We start from the raw sequence: 21,276 nt of genomic DNA on the forward strand, positions 1-21,276 counted from the left end.
TTGAACACTTTTACACACGTTTGAATGTTGTACACACGTCACAGACTACGGGGTTTTTCAGTTCACTATGTGCCCCCAGGTCAGTAATTAACCCCAATTGATAAGAAAACAATAGAATTAACAATCATTACTGTGAACAGGCAGTGAATCTATAATAAATGGGAGAGTGACTCTGTGACTGTATTGACATTTGTGTTACTGGGGTGGCTCTATGAGTTCTGTGTTACACAGTGAGCTTACATGTGTGACCCAACATGAATAATTCATTGTTTCCTCATGGAATGGCATTTCACCCGCCTGGCTGTGTGTTAACATCCTTGTTCTTGTGTCCACTGCCTAAATGGATGTATTTTTCAAGCAAAGCTCAGTATGCCTTCCTGTAATCACCTTTACTGACTGGATGGACTATTCACGAGGCGTAAAAACTGCAACTGTAGGTGAAAGACTTCGGGGAAAGGTACAAAGAACACTTTGTCTATTTGGAAGTTTCCAAAGATTTCCTAGCAGACAATAAACCAAACAAGTCACGCAGAACAGAGTTATTGGGTTGTTTATTAGTCATTTGTGTCGTGTCAAACAAAGCAGGGACCTACACACTGGTCATAATAACAGCCCTCGCCTCTGGCTGCGAGCTGTTGTTTTGAGAAAGCTAAGGGAAGAAATCACGCCTTGCAGTTTCGAAATAATGAACTTCTTCTTCTTCTAAAAAAAAAAAAATAGCATCAAATAACGTCGGTCCCATGGGCGCGGAGTGACGTCACTGCGGAGGACGGGGTCGTGACGTAGGCAGCTCAATGCCGACATGAAGTGAGTAGGAGGGAAGCGGGTGCATCAGCCAGATGTGGAGCGGTTTTAGGGGGCGGGGTGCAGGAAAAGGAGGTCTGTCGATGGATAGGCTTGGATCGATACATCCCATATGTAGTCTGCACAGCACGCAGGGTATTTTAGTCAATGCAAACGACTCCACGTGTGAATGTTGATAAGGGGTGGCAGGAATTTGTCACGCGATTCAGTGAAAGAAAAAGGCGTGAATTCACGTCGCAGGAGGAAGAGATTACTTTATTAGGAAATGCACTGCTAATAGAGAGTGTGTGGAATAGCTGTAGATGGGCGAGAGAGAGGGGGAGTAGCCAGAGAGAGAGAGAGAGAGAGAGAGAGAGGGAGGGAGAGAGAGAGACGGGTGGACGGGGTGATGCTGCGCCTTATCTACTGGCTAAATGAGGGTTGTCTTTCCCAGTTCAGGCAGCAGGGCTTCTCCACCATTCCAGCGAGGATCTGTAATTTACACGACAACAGCAGGGCGCCCCTCGGATCTCCATTGGACTGTGCGCCGGTTCTTCTCCCACAGCGCTGCTCCTGCTCCTGCCGCCGCTGATCCATCACCGAGCGCTCCACGCCAAAGGGAGGACAAGATCTCATTTCCGGGCCATGTGCAGAACGACATGTATGTGTGAATTCATGCGGTGACAGCAGGAGGGGAATGGAGCGGTTGTCATCAAATTCCTGCAGACGCACCGACGGTGAGACCGTGGAGGCTGTTGTGTAGAGAGAAGACCTTCATGCGCAGCAGCCAATCCTAGAGATTCGTTTTTATTGCCAGCGAAAAAAAAGGGATCAGTGGTCAGGTGTCGCCTTTCCTTTCAACCACAACAATGGGGTAAGTGCGGTTATTATCCCGCTGAGCTCACTGAGTTTCCTTTCCCTCCTTTTTGTATTCATATCAGCTGCGGTTGCCTGTCGTGGTAGCTATAAACTCCCCTGGCATGGAAACCACACCAGGCATAACACAAATAATGACCTCTGCGTATTTTTTTTTTTAATTTTTTGTTTTACTAATCAGTCTTACATGACGTCCAACAAATTTACAGCGTTGCTGTATGTTCGAGGGATGATGTTCTCACGGCCTTGGTGTGCTCCACACAACAATTTTGAAATGAAACAAGTTATTAATTCACTGGCAAATGAGGTGTGTTTGGATAAAAAGAAAGAAAGAAAGAAATGCACTTGATGGCCAGCTTACTTGGTACAGAAGTTACCTCCATCATCAAACTTTTAGGAGCAAAATAGTTCATCTGCAGTGTTTCTCAAAATGAAACCGTAGGCCTTGTGATGGTCACTGAGGGCACTCACCAAAAAGCAAACTTTATTCCCCCCCCTAATTCTTTTATTTCCACCAATGGCGCTGTGTTTTTTCCCCCCACCAAAGTCACACCATTTAATCTCCAACTGCATTATAGACAGTTATGTAATTCCTAGAGAAGGCATGTGCAGCAGCAGCAGCATTTGTTCTTAAATACTCCCAAACAGAGACAGTGGCCTGATCAACTGTACATCTTGTTCCTGTGTCCTGCTCCGGAGAGTGGCTGGGGGCAGTATAATGTCAAAAGCATGGGGAATGTCAATTGCTACGATTCTGCAATGATCTCCAGTGACAGAGAGCGGCTCTCTGTCTCTATGGCAGCACGGAGACCACATCCCAGCACCAGGCGCCCGTCACTGAAATAGCCGCCTACTGCACACGCAGCACTGCTCATTTGCATGTCCCCTAACCCAGAGCTCAGCCGTCCGTTTCCCCCCACCAAAGCCCTGCCGTTCATTTACGGCTGTCTCCCGCAGTTCATTGTGATTAATTGCGCGGCGGGAGGTTAACAGTATGGCACAGACGTGGTGCGATTTCAAGGCATCGGCCGAAACTCCTGCATTAAGTATTTACAATACACTGGAGGCTTCCCAGTCGCCCACTCTGCCCTCCTACAGTGTGGGCAGCACATCACTCAGCTCTGTCCCTCTCAGCTTCAGCTCTCCATGCTCTGCCATATACTGGTGACTAAGTTACTGTTATGCAACTAGTGAGTCAATTGATCCACAGAAAAATAAATTGTAAACTGTGATTCAAAGCACCACGCCGCTTATAGTTTGTCTATTTAAGTCTGAATGTGTGCAGGTAGAGATGAGATGAAAGCAGTGGAGGTGCAGAGCCTTGTCTGGCTGCCTGTCTGGCAGTAATGGCACAGACGGAGTCATATTTCACTTCCGGCCTCATGGCTCAGTACCAAGCCTCTCGCAGCTTTAATGGTAATGGCCCAGAAGAGAACATAAGAGCTGGAGATGCCTATCAACACTTCCTTTTGCAAATACAATCAATGCTCAGACAGACTCGGCCGCTCTCCGTCTTTGTGTTTGCATGTGCGTTAGTGATAGTGTGTGTGTGTTTACCAGCGCATCTTAGGTCACCCAACCACTCCCAGTAGAAGGAGCAGCAGGGAGCTGTCTCATTAATGACCTCTGTCTACTTTAAATAAACTCTACTTGACCTCAAGGTCTACTTAGTTGAATTAATAATCTCTGAAAATGAGGACAGCTCCTCTAGAGAGGGATGGGAGAGAGGTAGCGAGGGAAAGGGAGATCTCACGAGAGGGACTGTTTGGTTCTGTTTGCAGAGAAAGGGGCAGCTGCATAGTTAAAGGGGACACGCTGAAGTAGAAAATGTAATGCAGGCATTTATTGTATAAAGTGACTCATTTGCGTGGAGCCGTTTGTTAACACTCTGCGACTCGAAGCTGTGTTCGCATCTGTGCATCAAACCCCTGAAGGGGAGCTGAAGGCAGCACCTTCTGACAATCACAGAGATGCAGATGTGCGCTTGAGCGCCGTCCACAGATCTTATAGTATACGTGCGGAGCAAAAGGACACCTTTTACACACTGTGGTTTTTGAAACTACAGATAATACGTTCCACAAAGCATCAATTATATGGACAATTTGTCTGAAAGTACATCCCCAACATAAACAGTTCACAATGATAAATGTGGATCATTATTTCTAGCAAGAGATGTTTTTATTCACCTTCGTTGTTGTTGTGTGGAGGCAGTGGCTTTTTTTTTGTTTGTCTTTTCTGGCCCTTTAATTTACAACACCAGAGAAATGTCAGTCTGTTTGAGTCGTCCTGTATTACTTCGCAAAGATAACCACTATCCTCAAATGACAGCCTGTGTGAAATTAATGCTAAAAAAACTGAATCGTTGTAGAAGCTTATACCGTATATCCATTTAAAATTTAATTAGAAAAATGAAACCGTTTAAAATCAGTCAATTATTTTAAAAAGTGGGAAAAAATAACTTTCTATGTGCCTTTAGCTAAAACGTCTCGTACACCATCTATCCATCATCACCACCGTCCTCCTCCCACGGAAGTCAGCAAAGTGTCTCAAGCACACAACCTACTCATGTAGCTGTCTGACGTTCAGAGTTGAGCGGCGCGCAGCCGTAACTCACGTAATTGTTTACACCACGGTGCGCGGCAGTTTGGAGCGTCCCACTCCCTCCACCGTCTTCTCCTCCTTCTTCTCCCAGTAGATTGGTGGATTCATCAGTGCCTTCTCCCACATTCATCACCTCCTCCACTTCTTCCCTCATCCCTCCCTTCTCCTCTCACTTCATCACTCCCTCCCTCTGTCATTCTGCCGGCCTCCTCTCTCCGTCTCTCGTGTTGTCACATTCGACTTCCATCACCTGCCCTCGTGTCACACGGCGCCTCTGCGCGCTAAACGCCTCGTCCTCCGGGTTTTTTTTGTAGTTTGTAGAAATCCCCCCCCCCGCTCACACTCTTTCTTTTCTCCCTTTCCCCCCTCCATTCTGCGCCCTTCTCCGCCGGAGTGCAAGAGCATTAACATATACTGAACACTCTTCCATTTACTCCCGTAACTGTTAACTATGGCTGGCTATTGCCTCAGACCAGAATGTAGAAAAGACAATGTGATGTATCTGACACGTTTACAGACGTGCTGACTTTTTTCAGGAAGGGAAATGTCAGTGGTTATGCATATTTTGTAAGAAAGCTGCACCGCGACTTGAATCAAATTCCATTATTCTCTTAAAAGTTCAGTTGTAGGAGTAAGTACTGCTTTTTTTGACAACCGGTGGGCGTCATTTTGGAACGGAGCTCTTTGGCACGGGCCCTCATGTAAAAATGAAAGCACGGGAACGTTGCTGTGTTTGATGCACGCGCAATCAAGCAAACGGAGGGAGCGAGATTTGCCACAGCTCCATCAAATTATGCAATGAAAAACGATGCCGGTTGCCAAGCGGCTATTGCACAGATCATACGGACAGGCCGCGGTTGTGTGATGCGTGCTGGGGGGAGAGTCGAAATGACTCACAGTGCCGCCACTTACACTGCTGTCGATGATTATGATAATTCTCGCACAGCACTCCACAAGCAGCTTTGTGGAGCGACATTAATCATCCTAGATTCACTCTCTCTGACTTCCTTTACTCCACATTCCCCATCGTTCTCTTTCTCTTTCTGTCTGACGTCCCCCCTTCTCTCATTCTTCCCGTCTTCGTGTTTTTCTTTCTTTCCCAGTCTTGGCTAATCACACGCAGAAGGGGTGCTGCCGTTGAATTTTAATATTCATTTATACAGCAAGCCTTTGATGTCCCCCATCACCCCCACAGTGCAGTGTAAGCACTTCTCTATCTCGTGTTCTGCCAGCACTGCCAGCCCAGAATATCTCCCTCAGCACCCTGTGCTTTGAGTGTGTGTGTCTGTGTGTGTGTACTGACTGTAGATATTACCCAAGAAGCCCCAACAATGCTGCAATGTATGGGGGCATTGTGAGAGCAAACGGAGGGGATGCATGAAGGGTGAAGGTGGCATGTGAACGGTCAACGAAACAAAGATGACTCTTTGTTTTATGATAATAAGTAAAACACAGAATAGGACTGAATCTGAACTCAGGGTCGAGTGTCATCCAGGGGTCAATAAGGTATTAACCCATTTCGATTGAACACGTTATCGTGGTTTGACCATCTGCAGATATAAGCTACTTCAGCACATACCCACATTTATGCACATAAGCGCAGATTTACCTTCTTTAGCACATTTCTACCATTGTTTCGGTGTGTTTACGCGTTATGTGTGTTTGTATGTTGAGGCTGCAGCTCTGCGGGGTGTGTCTGTGGTAGTTAACCATGGCCTACTGTCTATATTTAGCCTGAAACCTTCTCCTCTCCCCCCACCCCGTGTTCCCCTGTGTGACCCTCGCTCGCTGCTGCTGGCATTCCCATATCAGAGCAGAAAGAGTCGACGCTGCCTTACACAGAAAGAAAAGACCGAAGAAAAGAGTGAGACAGGGAGAAAGCTACAGCATGCGTTGCCTCGAAAGGAGAGGGGTTATGTAGGAGAAGGAGCGCATGAGGAAAGTTAGATTGACATTTGAGGACACAACGCAACGAGCAAATGTAGCCGCTCGTTGACAGACTCTATTTCTGTGGTGTGACTATGGAGGATGGCGAGTTGGTGATCCGGTTGCCAGGGCGATCGCACTCCCCCGCGGGCAACGGGGGCTTCGGCGCCGGCGCCGGGTTTGGTGAGACGCTCGTGTTGCGGCACAAAGAGGTTCACCACTTCTTCTTCGTCCCCTTCAGGGAGCAGCCCATCTACAGCACGCGGGCCCACGTCTTCCAGATCGACCCCAACACCAAGAAGAACTGGCTGCCCACCAGCAAGCATGCCGTCACCGTCTCCTACTTCTACGACAGCACGCGCAACGTCTACCGCATCATCAGCCTGGACGGAACCAAGGTGAGAGGTCGATTCCCATCGTTACTGTACACCTCACGGTGTTTGGCGCACACGCCTCACGGGCTATTTTTAATGTCTGACAACTGACACGGTTTTATTAAGATGCTCCAGATGTTTCGGTGTAATTGCCTCGTCACATGTCAAACAACCTTCCAGGAGATTTTAGTGGCTCTCTGATCTACTACTGAGTGTTAACGGTGTTAATAACCTCTGCACTGGAAGCTAATGTGCAAACATGTTTAAAAGAGCTCATCGTTGCAAGATCCTTCAGGAGTGACAGCTCATGTTTCGTAGTGCGCGTTCGCGTGCAACTGCTGTATTTGTGTGTGTTTCCGTCTGCACTTGAAAGTCTACACTTATATCTCGGGATATTCTTGTAAGATATCCACGGGGGGGGGGGGGGGGGGGGGGCTTTCCGTTTAGGGACACAGTAGCTTGGCATGGCTGAAGGCAGATTAGAGTCTTTTATAGGGGAGAAGCTAAATTGGAGAAGCAGACGACAGAACGAGGTGAAGAAAGCGCGTCAGAACGTATAACTAAAGAGAGGCAAAGTGTGACGCAAGGTAAACAAAAAAAAATGTGACGACATGATGGATTACTTTGCACTCGGTGACCACAAAGCGTGCGCACGCCACTTCTGATGATCCCCGCAGCAATCGCCTCATGATCCACAGCGCTCATCAGTACATTCAGCTATTGTGTAACAGTCAATGACTCCTGCCCTGTCCCGAACTCATATCATTATGTATCGATGCCAACGAGAATGTCAGCCATTGCGTAACGCCGCTAATTGATCGCCCATTAATTTGTTCTCCATCATTGTTATTTAACAGGCGTAATGAATTATGTAAGATTTAGAGACAGCCCCCAGTTCTGGCTCTGTATATTTTATTATTTCAACAAATTCCACATGCGAACTAACAGTCTTGTTAGTCCATAACTCAATACCTTCTCTTTTGTTCCTACTTAAGATGTTAATCATTGGTAGACTTTTTCATTTGTGGGCCGCAAGCATTTTAAAATAGGTGACTGTCATTTTTTTTTTTTTCTTTACAAATGATTCAAGTGTATTTGTTGAAAGCTGTTTCCACTACTTACAGAATAATGATGATGATTAAAAGTTTACAATCTGTGTACACAGGTAAATGAAGACGCATGTCACCCAGTCCAAAGATGTGCTGTGGTAGTATTTATATTTAGGGCTGTACCTATATTTATTTTTATCATCAGATGCTAATTTAGTACAGAAAATAGCCAAGTGACACATTCAATAACAGTGTTTTAGTCAAGTAATAATCCAATCCAATTCAATCCAAAAAACGATTATGGCTTTATTCTTTAACACAGAGACAAACAGGAAACCCTTGAATCTGCTGAGAAACAAATGAATGAAGCCCAAAGAACAACAGTGATATGTAAACTGTGTGCACCATAAGCATACAGTATAATATTTAACTAATATTTTCATCTGTCTCCTTATTTGTGGTAATAATCCCACACACTCCGTCTCTCTTTCCGTCTCTTGTAGACGCACAAAGAGTACACACGGCAGTAATGAAGCTAATTAAACACGTGTTAAGAGGTCTGACTCTGTTTTCCAGGCAATAATCAACAGCACCATCAGTCCCAACATGACGTTCACAAAGACTTCACAGAAGTTTGGCCAGTGGGCGGACAGTCGAGCTAACACTGTGTACGGGCTGGGATTCTCCACCGAGCATCATCTATCCAAGGTACTGCCCCCATCCACCCAAACACACACACACACACACACACACACACACACACACACACACACAGACCACAGCTAACCTTTCAGCATCAATCACAGGCCGCTTTTTTTTTTTTTTTTTTTTTTTTTTTGTCCTTTTTCTCCCTTAGTCCCTGAGAGAAGAGAGCATTTCCACTTTCTTTTCACTCTGGTTGCTGCCGTTTCTGAAACAACAGTTGTAAATATTTTAAAATCCCATAAATGATTTGCACTCATGTTGCATTAGCGCAAAATTCATAAAAAAAAATGTAGCAGCTCAAATCTACGGCGTTTCACGTGTTGGTTTACACTCATGTCGTTCAGTTTAGTTATAATTTTCTAAGCTATAAAAATAGTTGTGTAACGTTAACATCTCAGATGACGTCACCCCCCTCCGTTGTCTCAGTTTCAGGCTGGTGAATAATGACTCAGGTTAGGGACCAAATGTCAGGGTATTTCAGCCTCTGCTGTCTTTTGTTTTGCCTCTTGTAAATGGAGTACCTTAGCGAGAATTAAAGTTGATATACACAGCAGTTAGTCACTACCTGATCCCTGCTGAGGGGTTAGATGCAAAATTATATGACAACAAGTTGGCCAGTAGGCGTATAACAGAGCGCTATGCACAGTCTGTGAAACTTAATTCTTTATTCTCAGGTATGTCTCTATTAAACCGATGTAATGGCCCGAAAATTAAAGAGAGACAACTGTAATCAATCACTTAAAATCATTATCCATGTGAACAGACACCAATGATCAGAGTAGCTTCTCACCTAGCCGCAGTGCAAACAACCCTGAAGCACTTTCACTGAGAACTACTGCATTTAAATCACTCTACCAGAACTATTATACTGCACTAAAGTGAAACGATATTGAGTTACTTGTTGCAACTCCACTAATGGCGGACAGAAGACCGGCTCCAGCAGAGTCGCCAATTTGATTTCCTCAACACTCAGCCCTCTGCAGTACTGTACGGACTGAATTGCTTTGTAAAAACTGCGGGAGTAGCGTCAGTGGAGAACCACACCCTAAAGGGACATCGGGGGGATGTGTGCTTGTGTGTTTATATTTGCTCAACGCCCCTCAGCTGAGCTCACCTTACCACTTGGTGGCTCGTTGGATGTATCTTTGCTCTCGACTAAAATAACTGCGGATCAACTTCAGCCACTGACAACTTTATGATTACAGGAAAACCAAGTGAAGAAAACACAATGGCACGATGTACTCTCTCTATCTCACATATCTCATGTAAAATTTACCAACAAAGACTTAGATCATATTTCTGCAGAGGAATTATGGGTAATTCTTTTCTAAATTCAACTGTGGGTTGTTATTGGCAACAGTTTCTCCCTATCCTTCACAGTTGACCTAATGCGTACTGGTCTCCCTCTGTGCCTCCACGCACATTCACGGCTTTACTAAACAGATTAAACGACACTGTTGTAGGAACTGCAGTCTTGACACACTGACGCTCGTCCCCTGTGTTCAGTTCGCAGAGAAGTTTGCCGAGTACAAAGAGGCAGCACGGCTCGCGAAGGAGAAGAGTCAAGAAAAGATGGAGATGGCCACGTCTCCCTCTCAGGTACATTCAGTCACCTACCACCAGCAGTGTGTTTGACCTTCATGCGCGTTGTGTGTGTTGGACAGCTGGGGAATATTAGGTCACAGAAGAAAATACGGAAGCAATTCAATGCAATAAGTCTAGTATTTAAAGTGATATCTTATTAAAAGCAAAGTGAATTTAATGCATTTTTCTGAGGAAAAATGGCTCCTGTGACTGATGCATTATAAATGTTATTACAGTTATTTCTATATTGTGAATAATGATGTATTGGTTTGTAAGCAGGATTTTACTGTAATAGCTGACTGCAGCCAAGCTTGTGTTCTCAACATACCGTTAGATATGTGTCCTAGTCCCGTTGTTTCCAACCGAGGAGCATCTGAGCGACTGAGCACTTACCATTATTAGCAGGGATTAGAAACCAGAGTAATTACAAATCGCAAATTAAATCTTTAGAAACGATTAGCGCTTATACGTGTGGAATAAATGTAGCGCAATTTAAAATAAAACATTTCCTTCTGAAATTAATGAAATGCAAACAGCTAGTAGTTCAAATTTTTACTTGTAATAAATGTGCTTTCTATTACCTCATGATTCCTTGGCACGTCCTGACTCTAGATGGATGTACATATAAACCTTTTACAAACACATGAAACATTTTCCCAGCATGTTTCCACCAATTAAAAGACCGAGCTTGCTGCGAGGTGTAAACTGGTGAAGATAATTAGCCCGTGTGTTGGGTATTTGTTTGTGGGGGGATATCTAATAATAGAGTGTTTTAGGGTATGTATAACTGTGTCTGAGAGGAAAAAAAAAACAAAAAAAAAAACAAGCTTGTTTCATGGGAGAATCCCTTGAGAAATCTGTTCTTTAATCTAAGGGCTGTTAGCAGCCTTCATGTGTTCGTCTGTTCATTACGGAGGCTAGGGGAGCAGCCCCCCTGCTGTACTGCGGTCTATTACTAGTACTATTAATGCCGCGGCCCACATGGGCTACAGTACCTCGCTCTTCCCGTGTGAGTGCATCTTTTAATGAAGCCAAGAGGACACCGGCGCTGTCACCAGGGATTGAAGGCTGCGTGTGCACCAGCTGTAATGATGAAACTGAAGAGAGGCTGTTACTGTAAAAGCTGCGGCCCTCCCGTCACAAACCTGCAGCGGCTCACCGAAGCTGTCTGCTCTGTTTCACCACAGAGAGTCAGCGTGTTTCACCCACACTCCTGCTGGCTTTCTCTTCCACACGCCGGCTCCACTTTTTCCTCTCTCCACCAGATGAACTTTGAAAGCCTGAGAGAAGAACGATTTCACCACGACGAGATAAGAAGACGCAGAGCTAAATGCCGAACGCTGGTCCCAACAGGCCAATAAGTTTCCCGCGGTGGAAACACGTCATCAACCGATATTAAATAACGCTTTAATGAATGTGGGGCGCAAAATGTAAAACCAGTCATAATCTTCCTCTTATCTCTCCCTTCCTTCTTGTCCATTAGAGAGGTACAGGCAGTGTCATTGTTCTACTGTATTGTGCTCAAGCCCAGAGACTTAATCGCTGTGTTTTATGTAAATGCAGCCGCTAAATGAGTCGTCTCTTGTATAATTCTGTGGTTGTATGGGATATAAAGATAAGAATTAATCTGTAATTTCCCAGCGCAATAATAAGCTGTTTTACCAGCCCATAGGAATGAGGAATTGCTCACCAAGATGTACACATTTTTTTTTAGCACCACTGCAGTAAAAGGTTTGACAGTTTGAGAGACAGCACCATCGGCAAACGCACACACCCCCAGCATTTATAACACCTCAACCCTTACTCGGGACAGATTTATTTATTTTTCTTCTACGAATTTCAACATAAGCCTCTTGCTTTTAAATAGTGACCTTGGTGGTGAATGGCACTTGCTTCCTGTCTCCTAAGTTGGTGTCATCAGGAGTTTTGTGCGAAAGTCCCATATTTGGTTTTGCTAACGTAGGTTTTTTTTTTTTTCTTCAGCAAGAAAACTGGTTTGGCTAAAGCTGAACTTGTAACTTTTTGAATTTTGAACATGATGACTGAATGTGTTCTCAGGAAAATACAAAAGCGCGCATTTTAATCTAATTATTTGATTTATTTTTAGATGTTTGTGTGGTCAGATCGTGCAAGAGTGACTCAGACACTTCTAGAATAAAATTAATTCTCTCCTCTTCTTCGGGTTACTTGATAATTAAAAGTTTTTGCTTTATCTGTAGTGTCTTTCTTTGTTCATGGTGATTTCTACGCCACAATTCTTCTATTTAATCTACACAGATGAATTCTTCTTTTTTTTTGGAAATGGTAGAATTTCCTCTGCAAAAATCAACCGGACATCATTAAGAATTGAAAAATGCAGTAGAAGTGAATCTTTTATGACATCACTGTGGGTTTAATAATAATAATTAGAATTATTTAAATTATTAACATGAGAGTGTGTCATTCCGAAATTGTCATTTTGGTGGCGCTTTCTTGTTAAATCATAACAATGTGAATTTAACTTTGTAAATGTTGTGATTAATTGTTGCGTTTACTGACGCCATGTTTCTCGTGCAGGAGTCTCCAGCCGGTGAGCTCTCTTCTCCTTTAACCCCGGTGACTCCGCCCATGGAAAACATCAACGGCACAGATGAGATCTGCGACACGACTCCCAACTCTGACGTGCGTCCCGAGCCGTCGCAGAACGCGCTGGCCTTCGCACACAGGTACACCGCACACTGCGATGTGTTCGCTGTTCACTGTTTGTCGTGTTGGCCAGAGCCCATACATCACTGTCCAGTCAGACACTGTCACAGCTGTATGTCACTCACGAAGATGCTTAAATAGATGAGTTTTATTCTGTTGTTTTGTCTGAGGCACAGACATCCACATCCACATCTGTTCTTCTCTCTTCGTCCGTGTGCTCGTCTGTACGTTGCATGTCAGCATGGTCGGGATCTCCCCTCTATTCACCGCTGCTCTCTCGTGTTTTTCCCCTCTAGGGAGCAGTTTAAGACTTGTCGGGTCTTCTCTGTCTGATAGGGATGTCAGTACAAGTCCCCACTACTGCAACATCATAACTGCGCAAAAAACAAAAGAAAAAATACAAAACAAACAAACACAAATATGTTCGGGCATTGAGTTTTCCTGAAATAAGAGCCTGACTGCAGGTCAGCGACACACAGGGAGGGTGCTCTTTCCAAAAACCGGATGCACTGCCTATTAACATAAAAAAAACGGCGCGGCGAAACTCCGGCAAGGAGGAATGCAATGAAATCACAAATTAAAGAATTTGATCTGTGACATTCACACGCAGTCACTTCATACGGACCAGCAACAGATGTAACTTTGAGTTTTTCTCAGGTTTGGGGATTTGTGTAAGTTATTTGTTAAATCTGAGCATGCTCGGTGAGGACACTCACGTATTTATAGTCTAATGTATGCCTACTGCAATGCAATAATATTCTAAACTGACTGAGTAGGTGGCCGTGTCACCTCTATGCATGCACCAGTACCGATGTATACATTCCTCTGTGTCTCCTGTTAGCAGACTGAATATTGAAATCATTGTTTCCTTTGTGACTGTGGATCGTGGTCCTCATGCAGTCGACTGTGTAAGACGAAGAGGTCAAAGAGCCGCTTTAATGTTTTGCTGTGTATAATGGCTTTCTGAAAAGGTGTGGTCGCGAGGTTCATCATCAAAAAAAGGTGTCAATGAAGTGTTTATGTAAGACTTATATAACACACTGTGGGTAGTGGGAGGCATAGAAAGAGCAAGACAGACACGCGGAGGGAGTGTGTGTCAGAAACTGGGAAGAGAGAGAGCGACAGAGAGAGGTGCATTGTATAAAGACTGTACATGAGTCACTGATACCTAACCACCACCAACTGCACACATTTTGTGTTCCAATAAATAAGCTGAACAGAAGGGAATGGACAATCAGTTTGAGCCATTTTGTTGCAATCTACTGTTAATGGTAGTCGACTGAACACACCGGTCTTTTCATTTGTAATGTCTCTGTAACTTGTGCTACTTTTATTATTCCTCTGGCTACGAGTCATATTAATTAAAGATGTCAATCAAACGCTAAACGGATTATCGGTCTTTTTTTTTCTTAAATTGCTGGTATTTGAGTGGGGAAGCTCAATCTTTTCTCTGTTTTTTTTTTTTTTTTGATATTTCAGTTTAGAGACATACACTTGGAGGGTTGTTGTTAATGTGGGAAAGTGTGCGGAGCATATGCTATGAAATCCCCTCCGCTACACGGTGAACCCTTTAAGGATACGCGGATCCGTGCGCCGTGAGCGAGATGTAGAGAGGACACCCACTGCCTGCTGCAGCCTTTGCTGCTGATGTGTCTATTAATGCTGCATGCGTGGGAGATGGGGTCGACTCTCGGCATTCACGATGGCAAGTGTGGACGTAACAAGCAAGCCTCAGCCTCACATTTTCTGAGAGGCATATGCAGTGAGGGTAGATGCAGGGACCGTGCACATTTTCCGGCACATAGCAGCTTTTCTTTTTCCGCCTTTCCTCATTCACACTTATTCATACTTCCCCTGACATACACCTGCAGTGTGCAGCAACTGGCGTTTATCACCTTTTTCCAGTGGTTCCACCAGACCCATGTGTGTATTTTCTGACATGGGTTCATAAGTGGTTAAAAAGAATAAAAACGTTTTAATTGTGTTGCTTTTCACGAGGAAACGTGAGCACTCCCCAGACCTCTATGATGTTTTTGACGTTGTGTGTGGAATTCAGTGATGACTTGTCCCCACAGCCTATAGGCTGTATACACCACAGCGCTGCTTAACAGGGCTGTGTAGGCAGGAATGTGTGGGTGCAGGGGGCAGAGGAAGAGAGAGGAGGATGACAGACTGTACGCAAGGCTGTGAGATAGTTTATATATATATATGTATCAGGCTGTAGGCGTGTTTGGCAGACCTGCACCGGACTCATTTTGAATGGTTTTCTAAATATCGTGAGACCCTCTCTCGGTTGTACGTGAATGGTCTCCTGGTGTTGGAGGACGTAGGCGTCTATCAGCGGGTTTTGTGGTAGGCTTGTGCGGCGGGAGACCGTGCCATTGCCTCCGCTCCTCCGGCGCTGCCATGGCAACTGCTCTGCCTCCCTGCTTCTTGAACAGCTGTGTGAGGAGGAAGAACCTACCTGACAACAAACAGCGGTCAGGACGCGGCAGAAACACAAGAGGGCTGTAGAAACACCTCCCGTGTGTCGTCCAAGTTTGGCAGCCGCATTGAGCACGGGAGGAAAATTACGCTCGAGGATTTGACTTGTGAAGTAGTAAAACACAGAACAGAGTCTTGATTTTTTTTATTCAGTTTTCAGTATATACAGCTTATGTCCAAACCACCCAGATACTCAATAGAAGTTCATGAATAATGAAAGGAAGAAACTATTAAAATGGACACATGTTAAGACTGCACACAGTCTGGTCCTCCACTGTCTGTCATCAGCATCACAATCTGGTTCATAGGCAAATAGATTACAAAAGTCAACTACATTTTCAGATATGTCGTAATAAAGATATGTTGTGTTAAAATTTTATTCAAAAACACTGCAAATATGGCCCAACAATTTCAAATTAATACACACTAATACATACAGGAAATTAGTCTTTTTGACTTTTGAAACATAGGAAAAAAAAGATTTTTGCATTATAAATCGTGTTACACCGAAACTCACAGACACCGACTAACAAATATCTACAGTATTTCTCTATGTCACATGTATATTGTTTCAATAGTCACATCATCTTCCTCTATGAGTGGTGCAGCGGCACCTAACTTACCCTCTATGTGTCTCACACACCTTCATCTTTGCTCTGCTGTCCTCAGCCAGGAACGTGCTCAGGTGCTTCCCCCCTAAAACCTTTAGAAACGAGACTCGTGTAATGGCTCTCCCACCGTCCCACTGTCGCCTTTTCTCCGCGCGTCTCTGTCTTCATCATCTTGACGTCTCCGCTGCACTCTGGCTCTCCACGCCGGGCGCGCGGGGCTTTTACTTTGGCGGGGCGGCGTGCCTTGGTGACAGCGCCGTGCCGTCTGTATGACTGCGCGCGTGTGCGGCTGTGTCAGCTAATATGTGCATGTGTAGGATGCAGTGTCGTCTCCCTCCTGTGCGTCACGCATGCAGACACACTTGCACTCGCGGAGGGGGTGGCTGTTGTGTAAGAACCGAAGGCGCTGTGGGAGTCCAGAGTGAAATCTATCCGGGCTTTCTCTCTTTTACACTTCGCAGAGTGGGTGTTGTGGCAGAGTGTAGTGCTACTGCAGTGTGTGAGCTTATACGGAGGGCTATACGTGTCTTTGTGTGTATCGGTGAGGGGGCGGAACACAACTGAAAGCAACATTGTTATGGGTCATGCAGATCCTCGTCAGCCCTTGAGCGAGCTAAGCGTTGCTTTGTGCTGTTACTTCGTATGTGTTTGAGGAATCACTGTGAAGTATGTGGGAGTGGGAGCTCCTCTTCAGCGATACTCGGCTCGATGCTGGTGCTCAACGATGTTTAGGTCTCGTACATTCTCCCGCCAAAGTCAGACACTATGTGAGAGACGGGGAGTGCATTATGTAAATCTGAAATGATTGCATGTGGTGCATGTATGGGAAACATTTTCCCTCCTTGAATCTGTGTCCATTCTTACATCTAATGTATACAATATAAACTAACAAACATATTAAATGTATATATTATGCAACAGAGCTGTTGACTACACAGCCCACATCTAAGTGTTTTCGCCTCCGACCTATTTCTCACACACATAATTTTCCGTCATGGAATTCAGACGTGTTCAATCATTTCTCCGTTATCTCTCGTCTCATCTCCTCGTCCGTGAGTAGCTGGACCAGATTAGGCTCCCGCCCGTCTGAGGATATAATCTCAGATTACAACTCATGTGGCGGACAGCTGATTTCACAGCTACTGGCCGGGAAATGCCGACCCCCAGTCTGAGTGCCCGCTGCAGTCTTTGTCTCCTCGTGTGTTCTGGTCAAATCTGACCGACGTACAAAGACCCTGCCTGAAATATTTATCTTGTTCCATCTAATTTGACGATGGGGATATTGTAGCGGGGTTATGTGTTGAGATTTTTCTATTTAAATTTTGACCACGCATGGGTTTAATAGTAGAGTTCAGGGACACGTCCATCTATCAGATGGACAAAGTTACGCATGACACCCATACAAGTGTGCACACTTTAGAAGACTTTACATTACAGTCCTTTGAGACAAAATATTGTAGCTTTTAGTAATGAGGATATTGGATCCTGACAAACAATCACAGCATTATTCAGATGAGCACTTTATTCTGCTTTGGTGTATGAAGTTTTCTTTGGGACATTGCCCACGGCAATTTGTGGCACCACATGAGGATCGTGATCACACTGAGGAGGAGGAGGAGGAGGAGGAGGAGAGAGAACAGGATGAAACTGACAGTGAAGATGCTTTAGAGGGGGAAGTGTCACAAGTGAAAGACAACACAGTCCGTGTCGCAGGCCGTGAGAAAACTGATGAGGAATCAAGTGATGAGGAGGAGGAGGAGGAGGAGGGCTGCCACCTTCCCATCAAAGTGTGGTAAATCGTTCTGCCGTGTCCTGGATTAATCTAACCGTTCTTGTGGATCACCACTGTGGTCGTAAAAACTTTACAACCTTAAAGGCTGGATAGGTATTAAAAGGCTGCACAGACCTCCTCATGTGCTGTATTATCTACGTGTTGGTTCTGACAGGAGTTGTCTGATGGATTTATATGTCCTGTCACGGGTGATGATCCGTTTTAGTGAAAAGAGGTGCAATCCCAGGTCCAGCATCTATAATCCTGGATGCTGTAGTCGATAATATGGTCCGACACGTGCAACACTCGGGGAATAACCACACTATAAGAGAACCATGTGTCCCTGTGCACGACAGCAGGTCTCCAGGAGCTTAATGTTTTTTTTTTTAATTTAATTTCAATAATGCAAAATATGAGGACGGACGGATGAGTTGATGGACCTAGCGATTCTAAGCTGAGGTTGTGATACTTTAATTGGAAGGATGGGTCAATGGATGAATGTACATTTTACACAGACGTTTAAATAGAAAATACAGTAATATTACAGAAGTAATATAATAATGGATGTGTGGGTGGGTGGATGAATGGCTTTCACAGCCACAGTTTCAGATTTACACCAGGCGTCATCAGATGTTTCAGGTTTACCCGTCTTTCTGCTGTAACGCGACAAACGTTAGCGCTTACCTTCTTGTGTTGCCGTCGGCAAACTGACGACATGCTTCCCTGTGTCCTGCTGCAGCCCGGCTATGACGAAACACTGGGAGGCTGAGCTGGAGGCACTAAAGGGGAACAATGCCAAGCTGACGGCAGCTCTGCTGGAGTCCACGGCCAACGTCAAACAGTGGAAACAACAACTGGCTGCCTACCAGGAAGAGGCAGAGAGACTACACAAACGGGTGAGCGAGGGGGAGGCCGCAGGAACGCTTGTTTGTTTTCATGTGTGATTAAGTCATTTAAATTTAAAAAAAAAAGGAGCAATCATTCGGATGGGCTGCTCTGAAGTCAGGATGAGAGGGGAAAAACAAAGGAGAGAGATGAGAGTAAGCAGGAGAGGAGAGGAAACAAAATGAATTCTGGGAAAGAGATTGTGATCAGATGTGTGTGCCAGTGTCTCTCGTCGTTCTCCGCTGATTTCAATCGTGGTTCTGCGTCTTGTCCTTGTAGGTGACCGAGCTTGAGTGCCAGAGCAACCAAACCCCAGTGATCAAATCCCAGAAGACTGAACTCAACCAAACCATAGAGGAGCTAGAAAACACGCTTAGAGATAAAGAAGAGGTGGGTTCTGTGTGCGGGAGTGAGGGGAGTGACTTACCTAGTCAGGTAGAAAGTCACGCACCCTGTTTTTATGTTACACTGAGTTTAATCTTTTCTGTGTGCTCCAGGAAATGGAAAAATTGAAAGAAGAATTGGAAACCATGAACGACCTGATGGAGCAGAAAGACACTCTTACCCAGAAATTAGAGGTGAGTGAAAGAAACTCAAAAGACTCCCCCCACCTTCAAAAAAAAAAAAAAAATAAAAAAGCCACTCCCCGACTTATAACACCATCAACAACTTTCTCTGTCCGCAGGAGACGGAGTTGCGCAGTCGGGTGCTCGAGGAGCAGCTGTCGGGTGCCGAGCAGCGGCTGGAGGAGAACCAGGAGGAGCAGGAGAACTTTAGGAAGAGCCTGCGGACGCTGCTGGAGCTGCTGGACGGCAAGATCTTTGAGCTGACGGAGCTCAGAGACACCTTGGCCCGGCTCATAGAGGAAGCCAGCTAGAGACGGAGATGCCTGTTCTTCGCAGATAGAGCCATATGATAATTTACTGACACCACCAACTACCCCCACCCCCCGAACCAGTCCCGTTCCCCGCGATCCCCATCTTCATACTCCCCGCAAACGTTTAAACTGAGACACTGCACTGCCCTCACCCATATTTCGCGCAAAAAGGGCAGCTGGTTCCCTTGTTTTTACCTTGAAGGCTCCGAGTTCCTACCAACCGCAGGCTCTCCTGTAGTTCAAGACGACACAGGGACTACCTCAGCTCGCCTTCTGATTGGCTGGTGTAGGCATAACCTCGGTTGAACTGGCTACTCCAGGTGTGGAGATGCCTGCTTTGGCACCTGCCCCCCTCCCCCTCCTGCGCACACATACACACACACACACACAAACACACACAAACACATTTTTTTCAAACTTGAGAACTGTGCCTCAGTGCCATCTACTGTTTTTCCCGGAGAGCTGCACCACAGCTTGCGGCGTCGGGGCGTCGCAAAACATCTCACGCACACACACACACACTCTCACACCATTTTCTTCCTCTTGAAACTGCCCCCCCAAGGGGAATGTTGAAAGTCATGTGGAAATAATTGCTGTTAAGACTCAGAGAACTGCGCCAAAGCTGCCAAATCCCCTGAAAATATTGTCCTCTAACTTGCAGATGCTTTGATCCAAAGTGACTTACTGTACAGAGAAGAGCTGAGCAGAGAAACCCATGTCTGAGCTTGGGCTGACAGAAGAGCGTCACTGGAAACGGAGAATTAAAGGATGACTCTCGCTAAACCAGCCATTGGCCCAGAGTGACATCACCTCTGCTCCCCGGCTTGGATACACAGGGCAGCTGGGAAATAGAGTTTGCCATCCCTCTTGAACGTAAAAACTCCCGTTGACCCACCGCTTATTTAAAATCCTACACGATTGGTGATTATTGAATCTTCCAGAGGCATTGTTCACACCACACAGAAATTTTAGAGAGCGTGTGCCTGTGCCACATTTGACATAAACAAAAAAAATCCCTGTATCCAGACTGCTTCCGCCATCACAGACAACCGACCTGTCTTCCTGCCAAACTCAGTGTGGTGTGTGTTTCCGAAACAAGGCCCGGCCTTTGACATAACGCGTGCCTTCGACGCGCACATCCAGTAAAATGGACACGTGTTCTTAAATGATATGTTTCGTGCTGTGAGAGAAAGACCCTGCTTCTGGACAAGGCCCACAAAACAAACACGCAGACACACACACACGCACACACACACACACTGAGCAATACCAGACAGGCTCTGTACGTACGACACCTCTACTCTCCAACTCTATCAGGTACTCTACTCAGTGGACTCATGCAGATAGGTCAAATGCAACTAAGCTGATCCCCCGTGTCCAACAGAAAGTGTACTACTGTTGACCGCAAAACTGTGTGGCAGCCCTGTCTGGTCGAAGTAGTGCATCGCGAAGGGCTTACAGAGTGTCATCTCGTAAATCTCCACCTTCAGTGAAACTGGCCACAGATTTTCACTCCTCACAGGTGAATGCAGAACTGTACTCAGTTTCTATTCTTCGTTCTTTCTTTCTTTCTCTCTTTCTTTCTTTTTTTTTTACACAAGATACAATACTGATGATATAATTGTAGAACTGTATAAGAGAACTTTCTACTCATGAAGACGGCATTGTAAATGAATAGATGGATAACTCAAATGCAGTAACACCCTGCAGTGGCTTATTGTCGTGTATTAACCCACGAGTATCTATAGTCTGTAGGCGAACAATCTTCTGTATATTTAAAATGCGTAACAACACGGCTTGGTGTTACACATTCACGTACCAAAACACACACTTACTGTATAGAGCAGCTCTTAACGCTGGCGAACCCCAAAACTGCATCTTAAATTTTCTTCCTTTGAAATGAGTAAATTTCTTAAAAATAAATTAAAAAAAAAAAAAAAAAAAAAAAAAAGAGCTTCACGAGGTGCTGCTTCTCTTATACTTCAACTGAGCACCCTGTTTGCACTGTGGTAATACACTGTAGTAACCCCATTATATGTCAAGATCTGCATTTAGTACTAGCACA

The 21,276-nt window shown here is 45.2% G+C and overlaps 1 protein-coding gene across 3 annotated transcripts; it reads left to right on the forward strand.

Annotated features, from left to right (window-relative positions):
- Positions 1 to 921: 921 nt before the first annotated feature.
- homer1b (homer scaffold protein 1b) lies at positions 922 to 21,162 on the forward strand. Of its 3 annotated transcripts, XM_047592879.1 has the most exons (10): positions 922 to 939; positions 1,238 to 1,657; positions 6,428 to 6,584; positions 8,186 to 8,317; positions 9,821 to 9,913; positions 12,455 to 12,603; positions 18,189 to 18,345; positions 18,614 to 18,724; positions 18,832 to 18,912; positions 19,020 to 21,162. In XM_047592879.1, exons 2-10 carry the CDS (start codon positions 1,653 to 1,655, stop codon positions 19,209 to 19,211), a joined length of 1,077 nt encoding a protein of 358 aa, XP_047448835.1. In that variant the 5' UTR covers positions 922 to 939; positions 1,238 to 1,652; the 3' UTR covers positions 19,212 to 21,162. The 3 variants fall into 3 exon arrangements, with proteins under 3 accessions (XP_047448835.1, XP_047448834.1, XP_047448833.1); XM_047592878.1 differs by lacking the exon at positions 922 to 939 and having other exon boundaries at positions 956 to 1,657; XM_047592877.1 differs by lacking the exons at positions 922 to 939; positions 1,238 to 1,657 and having other exon boundaries at positions 6,046 to 6,584.
- Positions 21,163 to 21,276: the final 114 nt, after the last annotated feature.

This window comes from Mugil cephalus, chromosome 8, assembly GCF_022458985.1.
Source record: "Mugil cephalus isolate CIBA_MC_2020 chromosome 8, CIBA_Mcephalus_1.1, whole genome shotgun sequence".
In the NCBI taxonomy this organism is placed as follows: domain Eukaryota; kingdom Metazoa; phylum Chordata; class Actinopteri; order Mugiliformes; family Mugilidae; genus Mugil; species Mugil cephalus.

Bases quoted from the DNA above. Each gene is read 5' to 3' on its own strand.
- homer1b (XM_047592877.1), top strand. From the start codon at position 6,282: ATGGAGGATGGCGAGTTGGTGATCCGGTTGCCAGGGCGATCGCACTCC. The intron at 6,585-8,185 runs GTGAGAGGTCGA...TCTGTTTTCCAG, and splicing joins TCAGCCTGGACGGAACCAAG to GCAATAATCAACAGCACCAT. The intron at 12,604-18,188 runs GTACACCGCACA...GTCCTGCTGCAG, and splicing joins GCGCTGGCCTTCGCACACAG to CCCGGCTATGACGAAACACT.